This window comes from Microtus pennsylvanicus, chromosome 13, assembly GCF_037038515.1.
Source record: "Microtus pennsylvanicus isolate mMicPen1 chromosome 13, mMicPen1.hap1, whole genome shotgun sequence".
Lineage (NCBI taxonomy): Eukaryota > Metazoa > Chordata > Mammalia > Rodentia > Cricetidae > Microtus > Microtus pennsylvanicus.
This window is the reverse complement of record NC_134591.1, coordinates 46,152,499-46,170,098: the sequence shown is the minus strand read 5'-3', so window position 1 is coordinate 46,170,098 and position 17,600 is coordinate 46,152,499. Positions and strand designations below refer to the sequence as shown.

Genomic DNA, 17,600 nt, shown 5'->3' with positions numbered 1-17,600 from the left:
CTTCAACAAGGTTAACTTCTCTTAAAGCTATTACTAATTTATCCATTATTCACATTCTTTATATTAGTAATAAAAGACTGTCATGTAGGATGCTGTCTCCACCAAGCCTATGCTTGTTTTAACCCTGGCAACAAACTTTAAGTATTGTGCCCATTTTACAAAGGAGGAAGCTAAGACTTAGGAAGTCAGGATACCTTTCTTATCCTCCAAGGATCATCTGTTCGGAGAACCCTACTAGGATTGAATGAAATAGGCTTGGGAATAGTACATATATGACTATATATCTTCATTTATTCTCTATACATGTGTGCTGTCCACAAACGACAACATAGAAGTTAATTCAACCAATGATCATTGAGGAAAAAGAGGTGGGCTTGGGAGCTCGGCCATTTGCCCTTTAGGAATTTTTGCCTCCCCAATTTACAGCCCTAGTAGAGATAGAATAAAATGATAGTAAAATGAGACATCGGGAGACCATCCCTAGCTAAAACCACATTACAAACAAATCTGTTGGCCTTTTCAGTTGAGACGAATTAATCATGGCTTCCAGCCTCCCTTTCCTTCATCTTCTTACCTTGCTCATCTTTTTCATTCATTCAACAATTTTTTTACTAAGCATGTTGTTCTATGTCGTACAGGAGGAAAGATTTTGCTTTTAAATACAAAGACATATTTCTGTGTGATACGATATTCTGTGATGTGCGTGTCAGGTACCTAATACATTGTTTCATGTATGATAAACTTCTAGTACAAAATTGCATATTTCATTCTCATTTTATGAACTTATTATCTGTTTCTCCTTCCCTCTCTGCTTTCATCCCCTTCCTCAGTCTTCTCTTTTTGCAAAACTGGAGACGTCCTTGCCTTTTATAGCATCTACTCCATTATTGGAAATTACAGAATTATAAATGAGCCTAGATATTTTATAACACATTGAATTATTTTCAGAACTGAATTAAGTGAATTAAACATTATATCCTTCAAGGGTCTAATAGCTACTCCAGATTTCATCGCTTAGTGTACTTAATTTTTAACTTAATTTAGAAGAGGATTTTGTTGTTTTGTTTTTATTTTCTTTTTAGTAGAGCTCTTTTGAACTAATATAAGAAGGTCTCAAATCCCTTAATACAGGGCTCTCCCAGAATTCCCGTGTGTTTTCGCACTGGCCCTGCAGAGTTGCCATGTGCTGTGAGGAAGAATATACCAGAGAAAAGTCCACACTGTTGCCACACTTAAGTTCTGTCCTTTTCAGAAAACTTTCTAAATATATCAGTGTTCTTATCCATTACAGTTCTTTCCCAGAGAGGCTATTTCTTGAAGAGTGTAGTTCAAGGCAAACCTGAAAGGGCAAACATACATTGACTCTGGAAAGAAGCCTACATTCAGAAGCCACTCAAGCAGGAGTTTGGGGAAGTGGGAGAGGGCGTATGAATCTACTCTGGTCAGTTTACCTGCACAGGTGAACTCTCAGCAGCACAGGTAGACCAGATATCCATTCTTCATGTGTCCCCCTACATAGTAGCACTTTCCCACAGATAGAGTAGACGTGCTACTTAGGAAGGAGAAAGGCATCAACCAGTCAGGTCATATATCTCTGAGAGAACATTCCACAGTGAATTTCTAATCCTTTTGCAGACTCTGTGTCAGCCTGGTGCATCTTTCTTTCCTTGGCAATATGTGTCCACTTTCCAATAAAACTGATTTAATGTTTCTACAGGGGAAAAAAAAAGAAGACAAAGACCAGCATCATGATTCAACAAAGGAAAATTAAGCTTTCGCTTTTATCAAAGCTTTTAAACATAGTATCTCATTGTCTGGGCAGACTGATTATATTGTTTGTAAAAAGAAAAAAAATCAACAGTTTCGATAATTGTTTTGAAAGGGGAAAAGATGAAAAGAAACTGATCCCCGGGAAAACGTTAGGTCGCAGTCACGGATGGTGCTATTTAAATGGTGTACCATAATCATATTAGGGCAGAGCACATGGAATTCCGGATTTCTGCATGACAGTGAAGAAGAACCAGCAATTATCCGTGTGTGTGTGTGTGTGTGTGTGTGTGTGTCCCCTACATTCTCTCTCCATTTTGCTAATTCAATTGAAAAGCAAGAAGAGGTAATCCGGACAGCCAGAACAGGAGGACAAGGTCCACAGCTGTGCTCGGGGGCTGGTGTGGAGAGACACAGACTGACTTGGAGTTTTGTGTGTTGCATGTGAATGCTCTGGACTGCCCTAATCGACTGAAAATGAGCCAGCCACAGTCATATGGAACAGGTCCGTTTACCACATCTCTTGGTCGCATGGCAGATGGTAGACCGTCAATGGGTGGTATTGATTGGCTGGATTTGCCTTAGGGTAACAAGACTATGGGTCCTTAAAACCCCGCTTCATCTTATTTTCCTTTGTGCCGTGACATACAGTAGTGGTTTTCTCTTTTCCATGCCCCAAAGCCCTGACCCCTAGCATTCCCTTTTTCTTTTTTCAAATCTAAAGCCTTCCTTGGTAATCAAGTTAAAAAGGTTACCTTGAGATAAACACTCTTTAAATTATCACCAAGGCAAGAAAACTCAAGAATATTTTATTTACTAGACTGATTACATTTTAATGTTTGAAGAAAGTGACATTTTTTAATTAGTGTTTAAGACATATGGTGAGTGTACAAATTAGCTTATTTCATACAACCAGAATTTGATGAGAGCAACTCCTCCTTCTCACTCCCCAGTTAAAAATTGTCGCTTGAAACTTAATATATGCAAGGAGGTTAAATGCTATTAAATGATGCAGACTTGACTTAAAGATAAAAGAGACAGTCAGTCACTATCTTGTGTAGCTAAATGCTGGCTGGACAGACTGGAAAAATACTAGAATTGGCATCTGTGTCTCCAGAGATGTGGAAGTTCAGAGCTTTAATATCGTCCAGCCAAGAAAAACAAAAATGCCAGGTATATGTGCATGCATGCATGCATGCATGCATGTGTGTGTGCTTGTGTGTGTGTGTGCTTGTGTGTGTGTGTGTTGGTTTCTGCATTAGATGCATGGGAGAGTAAAGTAGCATGCGCATCCTTTGTTACTAGTAAAAAAATGTAAAACCCTTCTTAAGACGTGGCCGTGTAATGATGTGGCTCTACATCTCTACACTACACCCCTCACTTGGAGATTTCAACTTGGGGCATTCTCTTTATTTTTGGCGGAAGATCAGGTTAATTGAATAGAGTGGTACAAAGGAGATGCCAAGTTAGGTACACCTCCAAAATCATGTCCAGTAAAAATGTTCCTCTTTAAAGCAGATCTTAAGGGGAAAGAACTGCTCTGAGGAGAGACAAGTGTCTGGTTTGAGCCTGTGGTTGTTTATAACTGGTCATATGATCACATTTTAAAAAAAAGGACATGGTTAAGTTTTGGTTTTGCCTGTTGTGTTTTTGGTGCCTTTACTTTTAAGCTTTTGGTCGTTTATATCAGTAGAGACTGTGTCCAATAAACTCAGAAGGAAAGTTACACCTTTAGCTCTTGTCTCCAATTTGTGTGTTTATCTACATGCATCTGAGTCTAGTGCTCATCCTGTGGGAATATTTCTATTGTTGTAAAAAGAAACCATTTTCATGGAGTTTTTATAAGTTCTCCTTTCCTTGGGGTGGATTGTGTTTTCCTCCTTTATCACTGGCAGGATGAAACAAGTCTTGTTTGTGTCTCTTATTAGAACTGTGAGGCAGTGTTTTGTTCTGGTCGGTTTTGTTCCCTTGCTTTAAATCAGGAGGAAAATTTTTATTTACTTAGACATAATACAGTAGAGAGAATCTTGCCTGTTAGGATATTGCTATTTCTCATGTCACATCCTATACCTAAAAGCAATTCCGAGGAGAAAGCATGCATGCTCGCGCGTGCGCGCGCACACACACACACACACACACAGTCTTTTAAGACGGTTTGTTTCAATCTGTGCACTCTACCCACCTGGTGGTTATATAGTGAACTGTTACTTTAAAGAGTAGTTTAAACACCAGCCATGTTTGGGGCAGGCTGCTCTTGCAAAGAGAGCAGTGCATATTACAGGAGGCTACAGTGGGAGAGATAGGGGGAAATTCAGCTCACTGACTAGAGGTTTTCATGTGCGAACTCTGGGGAAATCATATATTGACTGTTCCGTGGTGCGCAAGAAAATTGAAGAACCCTTTGCAGACGGAGTGCTTTGCAAAGGATTCTATCTGTTTCTCTTAAAACAAAATCTGTGGCAAGATGTTTGAAATCAGCAGGACGCTTAATGCTGCTTTGTTAAATAATGAGGTAATATTTTGTCACTTTTTTCTGGGCAGCATCTGTTTTTATCCCCCCTCCTCTTCATTCCCCCCCCATGTTTATGAAGGGTTCTTTTCTCTTCTTTTTCCTTTCTTTTTTATCCTCCCCGCCCCCTTTCGTAGAAGTCTAGGAAATATAATTCATGCTTCTTTTTCTGTTCCTTGTTTCCTGTGCTTTTAGAGAATTTGGTTGTCTATCTTTTTTTTTTTCTCTTTCCTAGCCCATTGTGCCACGTAAGGCTTCTCCACTGCGCGGAGTAGGTAGTTATTAACGCTGAATTGGCTTCTGGTACAGTCCATCTGGACGCTGTGTGGGAAAGCTGGCTGCCGGCGACTGATGCTGAGCTATCTGCAGCCTTTGGGATGTGTGCATGGTGGCGAGGGGCTGACTGATATGAGATTACTTCTTTTAAGGGAAATTGTTATTAATGAGTCAAGAAACTGCTCATTTATGGTAAGAGGGACACAGCGGCGCAGCCAGCCCCACAGCGCTGGGCTACCGTTTTAGGTTGCCTTAGCTGCTTGAGAGAGACAAGTTTCTTTCTATGGTGGTGGATTGTAGCAGAAAAGGAAAAAAAAAAATGATGCATGACTGGGAGACTCGCCTGCCTGGTTCTTAAGATAATATATTGAGAATCTGTTGCTTTACAAATGCCACACCGCTTGTGTAGCGGTCAGCCCCTCACACTGAGAGATGAATGCTACTATGGGAAATGCGATAATGAGGTTGACTTTTCCCAACAATAGGATTCTGCCTTTGTCTTTAGAGAAAAGGCCTCTGAGGACATTTGTGCATTTTGTTTGAGGATCCCTTTGAAAGACTTTAGAGTGGAGGTTTTTGCAGAAGTGATCAATATACAAAATGCATGGGTATTTTTTTTTTTAGCCTAGCGAGACCAGGTAATTGTTTATGGTATCATGGACAGTTACTATTTTGGAAAGGTGGCCAGAATGGTTTGGAGTTACCTAATGTTAATTTATGGTTCAGTCAGTGTACCAAAGTTAGTATGGATGAGAAAAAAGGAGGTGCTAAAATTTTTACCTTTTTATAACCTGTGTAGAAATATCGAGTGAATGTTTTGTTCCAAGAGAGCTGTTTTTATTTGTGTGGCTATAGCATGGTGTCAACATAGTCTTCCCAATATTTTCGTGCTGGTGTGCTCACACTCAAGAGTTTTTTGGCTGCCGATGTAGGATGCGTAGACCTAGCCTATCTATGTACGTCAAGCTGTTTGGAGCGGTGAACCTGGGAATTCATCCTTCGAGTGCAGTGCAGCAAGTACTACAGTATCAGTGTGACTCATGGGGTTCGTCACGCAGGTGCCGAGGGAGTCATTTTAAAGTTGACTTCATTCGCTGTCCTTCTACCGGAAGGGCCCAGCAGAGGTCCACATTTCCACCCCTCTTCATCGTGGACTTTCATTTCTAATAGCTGGACTTATTTATATTTAAACAAAAGGATTTATGTAATGTATCCGACACACTGTTTAGTGGTGTTTCTGTATGTATACGCATGCTTGTTGAATGTGTTCACGAAGCAATGTTTTGAAGAGAATTGTTTCCACCTTTTAAAATGTAGGGGTTTTTTTCTAGTAGTTTTTCACGAACTCCTCTTGGACTCTGAAGCCCAGAACTACACCTCATTCCACTACCCTTAGTCCAGCTCACTGTCAGCTTCCGGCAAAGATTAAAACCTGTGCTAAATATTTGTTATCTCTGTACATTTATTGACAAGCAAGTTAACTAAACTGTGACTTAGGGGTGTTAGCCTTCTTCATAGATGTGAGACATAAAGGTCGCAGGTAAGCCACTTAAAAACCCAGGCCGAAACTTCTGAAGCGTGGTGATCCGGCGTTTAGGACCTGTGTCGCATAAGCAGGCAGACTGTATACATCACTACACACTTGCTAAATGTCTCTTTGTACATCTTTTTAGAGGCCAGGGGGTGGGGGAGGTAGGGAGGAAAAAGACAAAGTCTTTTGTTAAGTAGAACAAGATGAGCGGTCTGTGCAGGTAATAAAATGAGGCCATTTTATTCCAGAACCATGTTTTGCCCTCTCCTCAGTAGAAAAAGCAAAAGGGAATATGTTTTCATCGATTTTTAAAAATTCAGAGCATGCCCCTATCCAACTTGAAAAGTAAATTCATTTAAATAAATCATTCATCATTCTCTGTTTTGGAAAGCTCAGACAGAAGGCAGAAAGGTAGAGCCTGGCAGCTGCCTCCTCCCTCCAGCTTTTTTTTTCTTATTAGGAAATAGTTTTCTGAGACAAACTTATGTGAACCTAATTCACTGAGAAGTTTAATCCCAAACTTGCATGCTTTTGAAATGTTGGTCATGTTAGCTGCATAAAGAAGCACTGCTTACAGAAAGCCAGCAATTCTGGGAAATAATAAAGTTAAAATGTGGAAGTATTAGCACATTAAAGTGCTTTTGTTGTATCTTTAAGCCTAGAGGCAGATCATTAAATATGCATTTCGCTAGAAAGCAACTGTCAAGAAAGATAAGGTGGTTGAAAATATTCCCCACCGAACAAGCCCTCTATCAGAGGGACAGGCTCCTGTGTTCCCCGCCAGGACCGGGAAGGAAGGACACTCCCACTGTGAAGGTTTGCAGTCCTCCAATGACCTGCAGTTGTAACAGTACTTTTCGAGCTGGAAGGAGGTAAAAGGTAAAAAATACAAGTATGCCTGTTGTTGCTTCAACCGGGCTTTAATTACCAGACACAAGAAGCAGTTCAGAAATCTGGCTCTGTTGTTGTAGAGGTCACCAAATCATTAACATCGTCAATCTGGCAGTAGCTAATTTAAATAGCACCTGATGTTGCAACGCCTCCCTTCGGTTCCCCAGCCAATCAGAGTCTGGCTTCAGCTGACAGATGGTCCCATAAATGGATGTAAAAAGGGGAAGCTTCGAGCCAATTTCAGCAAGGCTCTGTTCAGTTGTTCTTATCTACATCCTAGAATCAGGGGTTTCAGCTCACTGCACCTTTTCTTCCTTTTTTTTCCCCTTTCTTTCCCACCCCACCCCCTCCCAATAATTGATTTACTTTACAATCATCCACACTGTGTTTTGTGGACCTTTAATAGATAGATAGATATATAAACAATAGTAGTCATTTTTAGATATATTCTGAAACCTTTGCAAATTTTAAGAGAAGAGTCGAAGCGCTGCAAGACCCAATATTTGCCAATAAGAATGGTTATGGTAGGTATACTAGATGTATAATCTGTTGTTCGTGTTGCTAGAGGGAAGACAAGCGTCTATACCTTGGCCAGTCTGAGGCTTGCACAAGAGTTTAGTTCTTTGCTGCTGTCTGGTTCCTACATTTACTATATCTTTTGTGTAGCGTGCGGGTAGGTCCTTTTATTGCAAAGCAGTGGGGAGAGAGATTGTCATTTTTAACAGGTCGTTGTCAGTTTTCCCTTTCACGTGAAAGCAGAGGGTGGGGATGGGCTGAAATAATTGCTGGTTTGTTGAAAGAGATTCTATTACTTGAGACCATCATGAGGGGGTGGCAGGGGCTTTCTTTTTGTAAGAGAGAAGAGATTTGTCTACATGCCTGGGTTTTCTGGGGCTTAGGGTGTATGCAGCAGGGTTAGGAACCTCTCCATTTCTGTGCTGGAAATGTAAAGCTCGAGAGGCAGCTCGTGGATGCTGAACGTTGAGATGGGCAGTTGTGTTTCAGGGGACTGCGCAGTCAAAACGGCAAAGAGGGTGATTTATTTGGGCTTCAGTAAACGCTGCATCTTGTATTTCAAAGAGTTTCCTGTCATGACCTCATAAAAAGAGGAGGCGGCTTGTATGTGTAGCGGTGCCTGGCGTGTTGAGTTGTTGCTTCCTTCTCTGGGCAGCAGCTCTGTAAGAAGGGAATGTCAGCTTTTACATAACGCTCCTTTCCGCTTTTGACACACTGTGTGAGGGTCCATCTTCTTCTGATCACAGATGGAGTGGAATGGCTTGAAGATGGTAAGTGAAAAGAGAAGGCAGCTTGGAGGCTCCAGCCGTGCGTGTGTGTGTGTGTGTGTGTGTGTGTGTGTGTGTGTGTGTGTGTAAGGATGGTGGACTGCATCGTAAATCACTGTTCTGATCGTGCCTCTGTGTGAGTGTGTGTGTGTGTGTGTATTAGTATTTCTTTTTCTGAAATCCACAATCTGCCTCCAAGTATAATGGCATTGCATGCATACAAGGCACGTACTGCCTTTTCCATCAAACACATTTTAGGCAAGCAAGGTTGGTGCCTTTTTTTGACAATCACAATGTCACTGTCACCGTTGGCTGGCGTGTCCACCACCTCTGCGAGCCTTCAGCTGAATTACACGACTGCCAAAGTTAAAGGCACATTTCTTCTTCGGTCTCATGCTAGGAGTGATGGGGAAGGCTGGGAGTGAGGGGTGGAGGAGGTGAGATTCAGTACCAGCAGATTGCAATTGTGAAACAGGACTTTAAGATGTGGATGGGGAAGTGGAAAACCTTTCTGCCGAAGTAGTAAATCTATTTTTAGCATCATCTTTTTCTGGAAAAAGAAACAGGGAAACTCCTTGAGTGCTGTTCCTGTCTCCTGGCGTTGACCCTAAAGATACGACACAAAATGGCACGAATAGATGCCACGAGTGCCCACTCTGACTTTGAATTTTCACCAGCAATAGCTTTCAGGAGATTTGGGGCTGGGTAGTGGGGAAAGCTATAAATTCATTTTATTTTTAACTAGAAAAGCCTGAGGAGGACTTTTCACTCTGCATAGACGTTATAACAAAGCTGTGGTCTTTTTCCCATTCTTAGAGGATTGCCTTTGTCTGGCTGCTTGTTTTGATGGGTGTAAAACAAATAAGATTAGACCGAGCAGCCCAACTGAAAGCGATAGCTGGGAGGAAAACCCAATGAAAGGTTGCCGGGGAAACGAACAGAGGAGAAGCCGAGCAGGGAGCAGGTGGCTATCATGAGAACACACTGCAAACAGTGTAAAAAAGGAGGAGGGGGGACAGGACCTCGATTATCTTTGCTGTTCTTTGTGGCCAGCCCAACTTTAATTATTCTTCATAAATAGGTGTTAATTACATTTCTAAGTCTGGTTTACAGTGATTTTTCGAAATCTATTTTTAAGCATCTGTTCCTTCTCTCCTCTTTTTCTTTTTGTTTGTTTGTTTAAAAAAAGAGAGGAGGGGGAAGGGAAAACAGGGTCTCTCTCTCTCTCTCTCTCTCTCTCTCTCTCTCTCTCTCTCTCTCTCTCCTCTTCCCCCTTTCCCTGCTGTGAAATTGTACGTGCAAAAAATTGCAAGGAATCTTGTAAGACCATTTGAAAAAAAATGTAAATTATATTGAATGAAGTTGACGAAAGCATAATAGTGAGTTCCCACAGTTGATAGGTTCTGCAAATAATTTCTCTGATATTTCCGGCAAATATTCATAGAAAAGATGTAAGTAGATTCGATTTATGCTACGCAATGATTTTTGTATCTGATGATACTGGCATTTTTACTACATTAGATGCTGGTACTGTAGTTTCAAGGAGTTTATTGTAGAAATGTCTTTAGAACACGGCCACTAAAGAGCCCCTTGCCTCCCTCCGCTGCCCATTCCTCTCGCTTCAGAATCTACCCGTATCTTCCACTGTAATCAATGCATTTGGTCTTAAGTCTGGTCTTGGTATAAACTGAGTGAAAGGTGGTCTTTTTTTAAGTGTCTCTGATGTCTGGTGAGACCCAGGCGTTCTAGATGACAGGCATCTCTCCCTTGTCCCTCTCTCAGTGCTTTTCTAAGTGGTGTCTTTTCCCCAGTGATGGTGGGTACCAAAAAGGACTAAGAGCGATAGTACTCGAGTGAATAGAAGTAGCACTAGCAAAACCTGAAACAGTCATCAGTTGTGGTTTCTTCCTTGTGACAATAGAGATGCATAATCCAGTCATTAATTTGAAGCCTCAAAATTAAAAAAAAAATGAAATGTATTGCAAGGGTAGAAAATATAATTGCCTTTATTGAAAATCCTCTTAATTTATTGTCTCTCCTTTGCAAATCTCCACCACCAGCTCCCACCATAATTTTTCTGTGACAATGTTCCTTTTGTTTTGTTTTCTGACTGGAGGGAGGTATTATTTTGGTTTTACTCTCAAGGTAAAAAAAAAATAAATATATTTTTGTCCCATGCTCGGACCTTGTTTTCCTACCTTGAGCGCATAAACATATATCATCTATTAAAATAGAATTCTTTTTATTATCACTGATGAAGTTTTATTTTTATTTTCTGAGAATTTTCTGGCAGGTATTAGTTGGGTAAAATTGTTTCTATGAAAACTGTCACTTTGTCTTTGGTTATGAGAAAGAAGACACATAGCTCTAGCTCTGCCGCTGACCTTTCTTGCTCCTTTGTCTTAAAAATATTAATACCCACTACCTACATGTAGAGGTGTGCCTGACGGAAACACAAGACTGCGTGTGAATTTACTAAGACGTGAGAATATAGATGGAAATATTGCTGCAACATGATGTACATGGACTACATCACAGTTTTACTGATCCGGTTGTCTCTGCATTTCATAGGCATGCATTGATTAAATCGGCTGATATTAATTTTTTGGAGGAGTCAAGTGAGCAGAAGTAGGGAAGTAGCAAAAATTTACATGAGAAACATTGATACTTTGACTTTAATATCGTATGTGAAAAACTTAAGCGTTTATTTGGGTCTTAGTCCCATTCATTCCTAACCACCATGTTTTCAAGACATCTTCTTGCAAAGATTAAGATGGGCTTGCTTATGTCTGATGGTTTGCACAAAGCTTTAAAACTTTTTTTATTCTCCTATAGACCTTTCTTTTAATATGAGCATTTTGTTATGAAAGCAAGACCAGGTTGTTTTGAGGTACTACTAGCAGAATTATTTGTAAGGAAAGAGGAATAAAATGATAGTGTATATGTATTTTAGTTCCAAATTCAGCCTCGCTAAGAGTTTTTGAAACGACAGACTTCATATATTTTAAATTTGGAGTGTCTATTAGGAATAATGGGTTTGAAATTTCAAATCTAAAAGTCATTGCATGAATGGTACTCTGTGTGTGTGTGCTGTGTGTGTGTGTGTGTGTGTGTGTGTGTTCATTGTCTCTAAAAGAATCTGTGGATGAACTGAGGTCTTTTTCTCAAGTTAGAGTTTCTATGAACAATGAAAGGGTTCCTCGGGACAAATCCTTTGCTTCTTCTTCTCTGTACTTATCTCCTTTTTACGGCTGAATTCTCTTACTAGGCAGAACACTATCCCATCTATAAAGAGACATTCTGCTTCATTTAGTGCTTGGTACTTTAATACCTTATTTTAATTAAAAACAAAAATGGACGAAGAAGCAAATTATCTGTTATGTACCACAAGTAAGGAATGGCGGGCGGTCTTGATAAAGGTCATCACATACGGACAGAAATACTTTGGCCTTGACAAATTTCTTCATCGATTCTAGTAACCTGTAGCTACCAGTCACTTTGTTTACATACATGAACATTTAATTTATACTGTTTTTTCGGTGAGATAGCCAGCAAATGCTAGGCATACACGTATGTGCAGCAGATGCTAGGCATACACGTATGTGCAGCAAATGCTGCAATGCAGTATTTTTCTCCGTGTCATTGGGAGTTTGGGGGGTACAAAGGGACATGAACAGTCCCAAGCTTCTATCTGATTGTCTTTCAGTTGATGCACTGTTTGCAGAATTGGTCAGTTCTCCTTTGGAAAGAAGTAAAGTCAATGTTTCGTCACTGACTATCCAATCCTTCATGCATTTGATGGATATGAGAAGTGTGGTGTCAAAGTGTTTTTGTGAATTCTTGCATCTGTCTTAGCTTTTCTTTATTTGGTGTTAACCAAGTGTGTGTAAACATGTACCTGTAAGTTTACGTGAATCTCTAAATGAAAAGAAAACTGAAGTAGTCTACTTTTCCTAAGTACTTCATTTTCCTTAATTCCAAGAGTTCCCTTAATAGAAAAAAAATGTGAATTTTAAAATACTTATCAATAAGATGTTGAGATTCTGCAGACTTCCATTAGAAGCTAGACACTTTCTTTACCAACCATTTGAGGAGCTGTAAATGTGAAAACCCTGCACTATCTCTGCTAGCCAGAGGGCCCTCTCAGTCAAGGAACCAAGGGATGGAGTTTGAATTGAAATGAGGTCCTTTGTTCTTTGGGGATATTTTAATGTAATATTACCACTGGTAATATTAGTAATGAGGAGGAGGAGGAGGTAGACAGGCATCCTGTGCTTTGTCTTTTCAAGTTTTGTGAGTGTAGGATGTTTTAGGGTCACCCTTGGGTTTTAAAGCCTCAGTAAGTCTAGTTTAGGGCTAGAGGACTTTTGTAAATCAATGGCTTCCAAGGGTTAAAATGGGGAAATGGCCTGAGGGCAAGTGGGTAGCTGGAGGTTTCATATACAGTCATTGTCTGAAATTAGCTATCTAGCAATGAAAAGGAGAAAGTCTGAAGGACAAGAATGGGGGGGAGCATGGAGGTGGGGTGGGGGTACACATGGAACCACAGCACCTAGGACAGCAACATGTGATCTGTTCATTTCTGGTGTATTGGAGGCCATGAATGACAGATTTGAACTGTTGCAGTACAGGATGCCTTATAATTTCTCAGAACCTTGACTTTGCAGCTTTATCTCTTCCTTGTTTGCTTGTTCACACCTCTAATTATATCCAGTTTTTGGGTTCTAGCTGGGGGTCCAAAGATGAGACATTTTGTTGTTTACTTCACTAAGAATTAAGGCAGCTTGTCTACAATAGCTTTGGAGCATCAGTGTTAGGAACCAATCTCTTCGAAAAGGAAATTGTTAGAAAAGACAGAAAATAAGAATGCAATCACCCAGTCAGCTAGATTTGGATGTCCACTGTGCCTGTCGGTAATAGTTGTGTTGGTTAAGCATTTATTAAGAAATCGAGTATGCTTTTGGTGCTTTCATCAGGCTGGTGGCTCTCTCACGCACCTCTCTCAGTTCTCTCCTTCCTGCCCCAACCCTGAGATTCTGCCTTCACTATTTTTGCTTTGGACTAGCTTTACCCAGATCCTTGTCATTAACACCAGAGATTACCCCCCAACCCCAGTAAAGACTGTCTCCTCAAGTCTCAAATACTGAAAGCAATCAAAGAATCCTTAAATAAATTCCAGTTAAGAAATTGGTAAAAACAAATTGAAGAAATGCTGTTTAGTGCAATTGTGCTTACATCGTTATTGTTGATGCTGTTGTTGAAAATCTTTGTTTTTAATCCCAGAAGTTAAATACAAAGCTAGGGGTTTTGTTAATGAAAAAAAAATTAAATGACTTAGGTATCCCCTGAAATGACTACTGATGGACTCTTGGTTTAAAAAATAACATTTGAGCCTAAAATTTCAAATATTCATTTTAAGATACTAAGAAAAGTAAACTTTTTTAATAGGAAATATAGTTTTTCTTCAGGATAGAAGGAGATAGAGAATAAAGTTCAGCTGAGCTGACAAATTGGAAAACACCACATGTTGGAGGTCTCTGCCCTGTGGGGCAGGGGATCCTATCTTGAGCCTGCAGGGTCTGAATCCTCCTTCTAGTTTCATTCAACCCTCCTGTCACAAGTGTCCCTTGGATCTGTTTTGCCATAGCAGAACTGATGGCCACTCCTTGTTCCATGTAGAGGTGTTTGTTGAGGACTTACTACACACATTTCTTTGAAATTTAAGGTTGCCGCTTCTCTCAGTGCTGATCAAAATGATTGGGGGTAGATTGCTATGACTGGGGATAAAGCTGAGGGGAGAGGTCGTGAGGCTCCCATTACCCAGAGACACTGGTGCGAAGGGTAAGCAGTTTCATTAGAACGTTCAAGTTGAACGTCTGTGGTTTCCACTGTACTAATCTCTAAGTGACTCCAAAGGACAGAAATTAAAGATCTTCTAGAGACAGTTTTTGTCTGTAATGTTCCATGTATCCAGATGTTCGTGCTCAGGAAGAAGCAGTTTGGACAGTTGGAAGGAACTTGTCTTTCAGCCAGGTGCCTGTGAGACTTGCCTGGAACCTGTTAATATTACAGAAATACAAATACCTTCCTGCTAACAGAAATTTCTTTTTTATTCTTTCTTTTTTTTAAAATCTTGTTTTTGCTAGCTTTATTTTTTTATTTAAACAACATTTTTCATTTATTTTACATACCAACCAGTCTCTCCTCCCTTCTCTCCTCCTGTTCCCTCACCTTTCCAATCTACCCCTTTCCCCATCCACTCCTCCTCAGAAAGGAACAGGCCTCCCATAAGTCTGCACAAGACATAGCACATCAAGTTGAGGCAGGACAAGTTCCTCTCCTTACGTCGAGATTTTTATTCTTTCTTTTGAGACAAGTCCTCACTGTATGTTGTCCAAGCTGGTCTTAAAATACTTGATTCAAGTGATCCTCCCACCTAAGCCTCTAGCGTGCCTGGGACTATAGTTGTGTGTCACTATGCCTGGCACAAATGTCTCCTTTATGCCATTTCCTCTATAACTGCATCTGGGCACACCGTGATCCTCTTGGCATAGCTTTGCACAAATTAGAACTTTGCTAATAGAGTAGAACATGGCATTGTCTCTTAATACACATCTCGGCAGTGTAGAGTCTCTCTCTGTCTCTCTGTCTCTCTGTCTCTGTCTCTCTTTCTCTCTCTCTCTCTCTCTCTCTCTCACACACACACACACACACACACACACACAGCTGTGACCCCCTAGTATGCTATGGCTTGTGCCGATAATAACTTCTCAAGCATTTTGTGTTTTTCTAAGCTATGAATTTAAACCCTTTAAATTTAAAAAAAAAAAAACTTTAAAAAGAGTCAAGCTGAGCTGTTCATTTTTTTTTTTTTAATTTTGAGTGCCCCTCTTGGAAAATGCCACAGTAGTAAATACGTCTCTAACAGTAAACTTCAGCTCTGGGCTGTTTATAAGTGGAAAGGCTGCGAACCTGCAGTCTTTGCTAACGAAGCTTTCATTAGGAAACTGCTCACTTCAAATGGAATAAACTGACTCTATCCCTGCAAATTTGTGATTTGGACCGGGTTTGACTCATTCTTTCTCATGTTCCTGTTTGTAACGTAGCCAACCACACAGCTAAAATTTGGATATGGTACGCGTCTCCCACATTAATTATCTCTGTTGATGCACTGGGTACAGAAAGTCCAATTCCCCTAAGTCCAGATTCTTACTGTAACACCAAAACAAAAGTGATACTTATGAATAATATTGCGAGAGTTGTCCTCATAGTAACTGTTCCCCAAAGGAAGCTTTACATAAATGTACATTTATTATTCAGGATATTAAAAGGCAATCCTTAGCTTTTACTTTTTAATTTGGACTAAAATATGTAAATTGCTTTTATTTTGGAGTTGCTCTGTTTTAGGTGGCTTTGGGGGAGGATAACTTTCTAGTTTGATTGTATTTTAATTGCCTCTATAATGGAAGAGGTTCTACACTTGAAATCAACCTGGTTATTGTGATTAGGACCCTGAGGGCCAGTGTGCAGTTGAGGCTAAAAACATAAATATTGGCCTGTCCAAATAGAGGAAAAATAGTTTCATTCCTACAGATACCACAGTAAGCGTGCTTTTGTTGGTAAAGTCAGCTCAGAGGTCGTGGAACCCTAAGTGCCTCTGAAGGAGGAGCCCCTTCATAGTGCACATGTGCTAGCAAACCTCTGGGAATATTTACTTTCCTTAATGTCTTCCTGTCCTCCTTCCTGTGTGTGTGTGTGTTTGTGTGTAAAGAGAGAGAGAGAGAGAGAAAGAGAGAGATTTGTGTATTTATTTGTGTATTTGCTTATGTGTTGACTACATATGTGTCCACATCTGTGTGAAAGTTGGAAATAGACTCAGTTGTTATCAAGTATCTTCCATGATCAATTCCCACTATACTTACTATATACTTACTAAGGTAGCATCCCTTGCTGAACTTGGAGCTTATCAATTCTGGCTAGTTTAGCTACCTGGCTTGACCTAGGGAACCCATCTCTACCTTCTGAGTGCTGGGATTAAATATGGCTGCCACGCCTGCATGGTTTTCTTATATGGGTTCTTGAGATCCATCTCTGGTCCTCATGCTTGCTTCCCAAGTGCTTATCCATGACCCCATCACTCCAGCCACTGTTTTACTCTGCAAAGAAATACGAAAGTTTTCGAGGCGCTAAAAAGATGGCTCAGTGGTCTACAGCACCTGCTGCTCTTGTAGAGGACCTGGGTTCAGTTCCCTACACCCATGTGACCACTCACAGACACCCCAACTCCAGTTCCAGAGGACCCAACTCTCCTGGCCTCTGAGGGCACTGTGCAGGCAGAACACACCACATGCATAAAAATAAAGTTTTTTTGTTTTGTTTTGTTTTTTGTTTTGCTTTGTTTTTAGTTTTAGAATCATAATTTTTCCAGCTGGGTGATTTTTGGAGAATATAGTTCAACTTTTTGAGTTTAATCTTCTCATCTTTAAAATAGGAAGCTGCAGGGAGAATCAAATGAGTACCAACATTGAACAGAACCTGCCACAGATAGGGCCTGAACGTGACGGGGCTTAAAGGATGAGTTTCCATTCGTCTGTCCAATCTTGTCTCTTGGCAAAAGGCCTTCTACAGGGAAATGATGTCCATCAGCCCACATGCAGTGTCCTGGGAACCTGCGCTTCATGACAACTGCACTGCATGACACCTCAGAGCCACCATCTCCTCACAGCTCAGAGGAGTTAGCATATCCTAGGATTCTCACACAGACCCTCAGTCTTTCCCGGGAACTAGGTGGTTTTACTACATTTTGTATGGCCTCCAAATTTTGAAAGACATGTCCTTTGAAATTAGAATAATATGGGATTTAGTCATCAAAAGAGAATAAAATCTGAGTGTGTGATTAATTTTAGTCATTGCTGCGCTGTTTAAATTTCATGATAGAGCCTGGTAGAATCTGGAGGAGAGAACCAGAAATAAAATAAGAATGGGTTCAGCTTAATTAATGCTTCATTTCACTTTTACCCAGAAACAAAACTTCACTTGGGAGCTATTTTTCACTGTTTCCACATCTGCCTTTTTTCTCCATCCACCTTGTGTTCCCAAAAGGCTGGATTTTCCAGTTCTGTTTTTCAAAGGAGAAGCTGAAGCTAAATGAGTTCCTGCGATTTTTCTAACTTTGCCTTCAGTTTTCTCCTTCTGTTTAGAGAGACAGGATGATGGATGGTTTTGGCAGTACAAACGGCTCTAGAAGTGATCGGATCAGCCGAAGAGGTGTGTGAGATGGGAAAAGAGTGGTGGACCTCTGTTTACTACCCTGCTATTTGAAGAGATGAGAAGAGAAAGAGCA

The 17,600-nt window shown here is 40.5% G+C and overlaps 1 protein-coding gene across 10 annotated transcripts in view; it reads left to right on the top strand.

Annotated features, from left to right (window-relative positions):
- The window catches only part of Elavl4 (ELAV like RNA binding protein 4), a 136,633-nt gene that overhangs the window by 45,545 nt on the left and 73,488 nt on the right, over positions 1-17,600 (top strand). For 2 of the 10 annotated variants that reach the window (XM_075946795.1, XM_075946791.1), the window contains exon 1: positions 4,068-4,279. The exons of 2 other annotated variants lie outside the window; for them this stretch is intronic. In XM_075946795.1, the coding sequence (XP_075802910.1) occupies positions 4,232-4,279 (48 nt within the window). In that variant the 5' untranslated portion in view covers positions 4,068-4,231. Of the gene's footprint in view, positions 1-4,066; positions 4,280-6,933; positions 6,963-7,194; positions 7,499-7,916; positions 8,261-17,600 lie in introns of those variants that run through there. 6 more of the 10 variants (XM_075946797.1, XM_075946792.1, XM_075946800.1 and 3 more) reach the window with 5 other exon arrangements.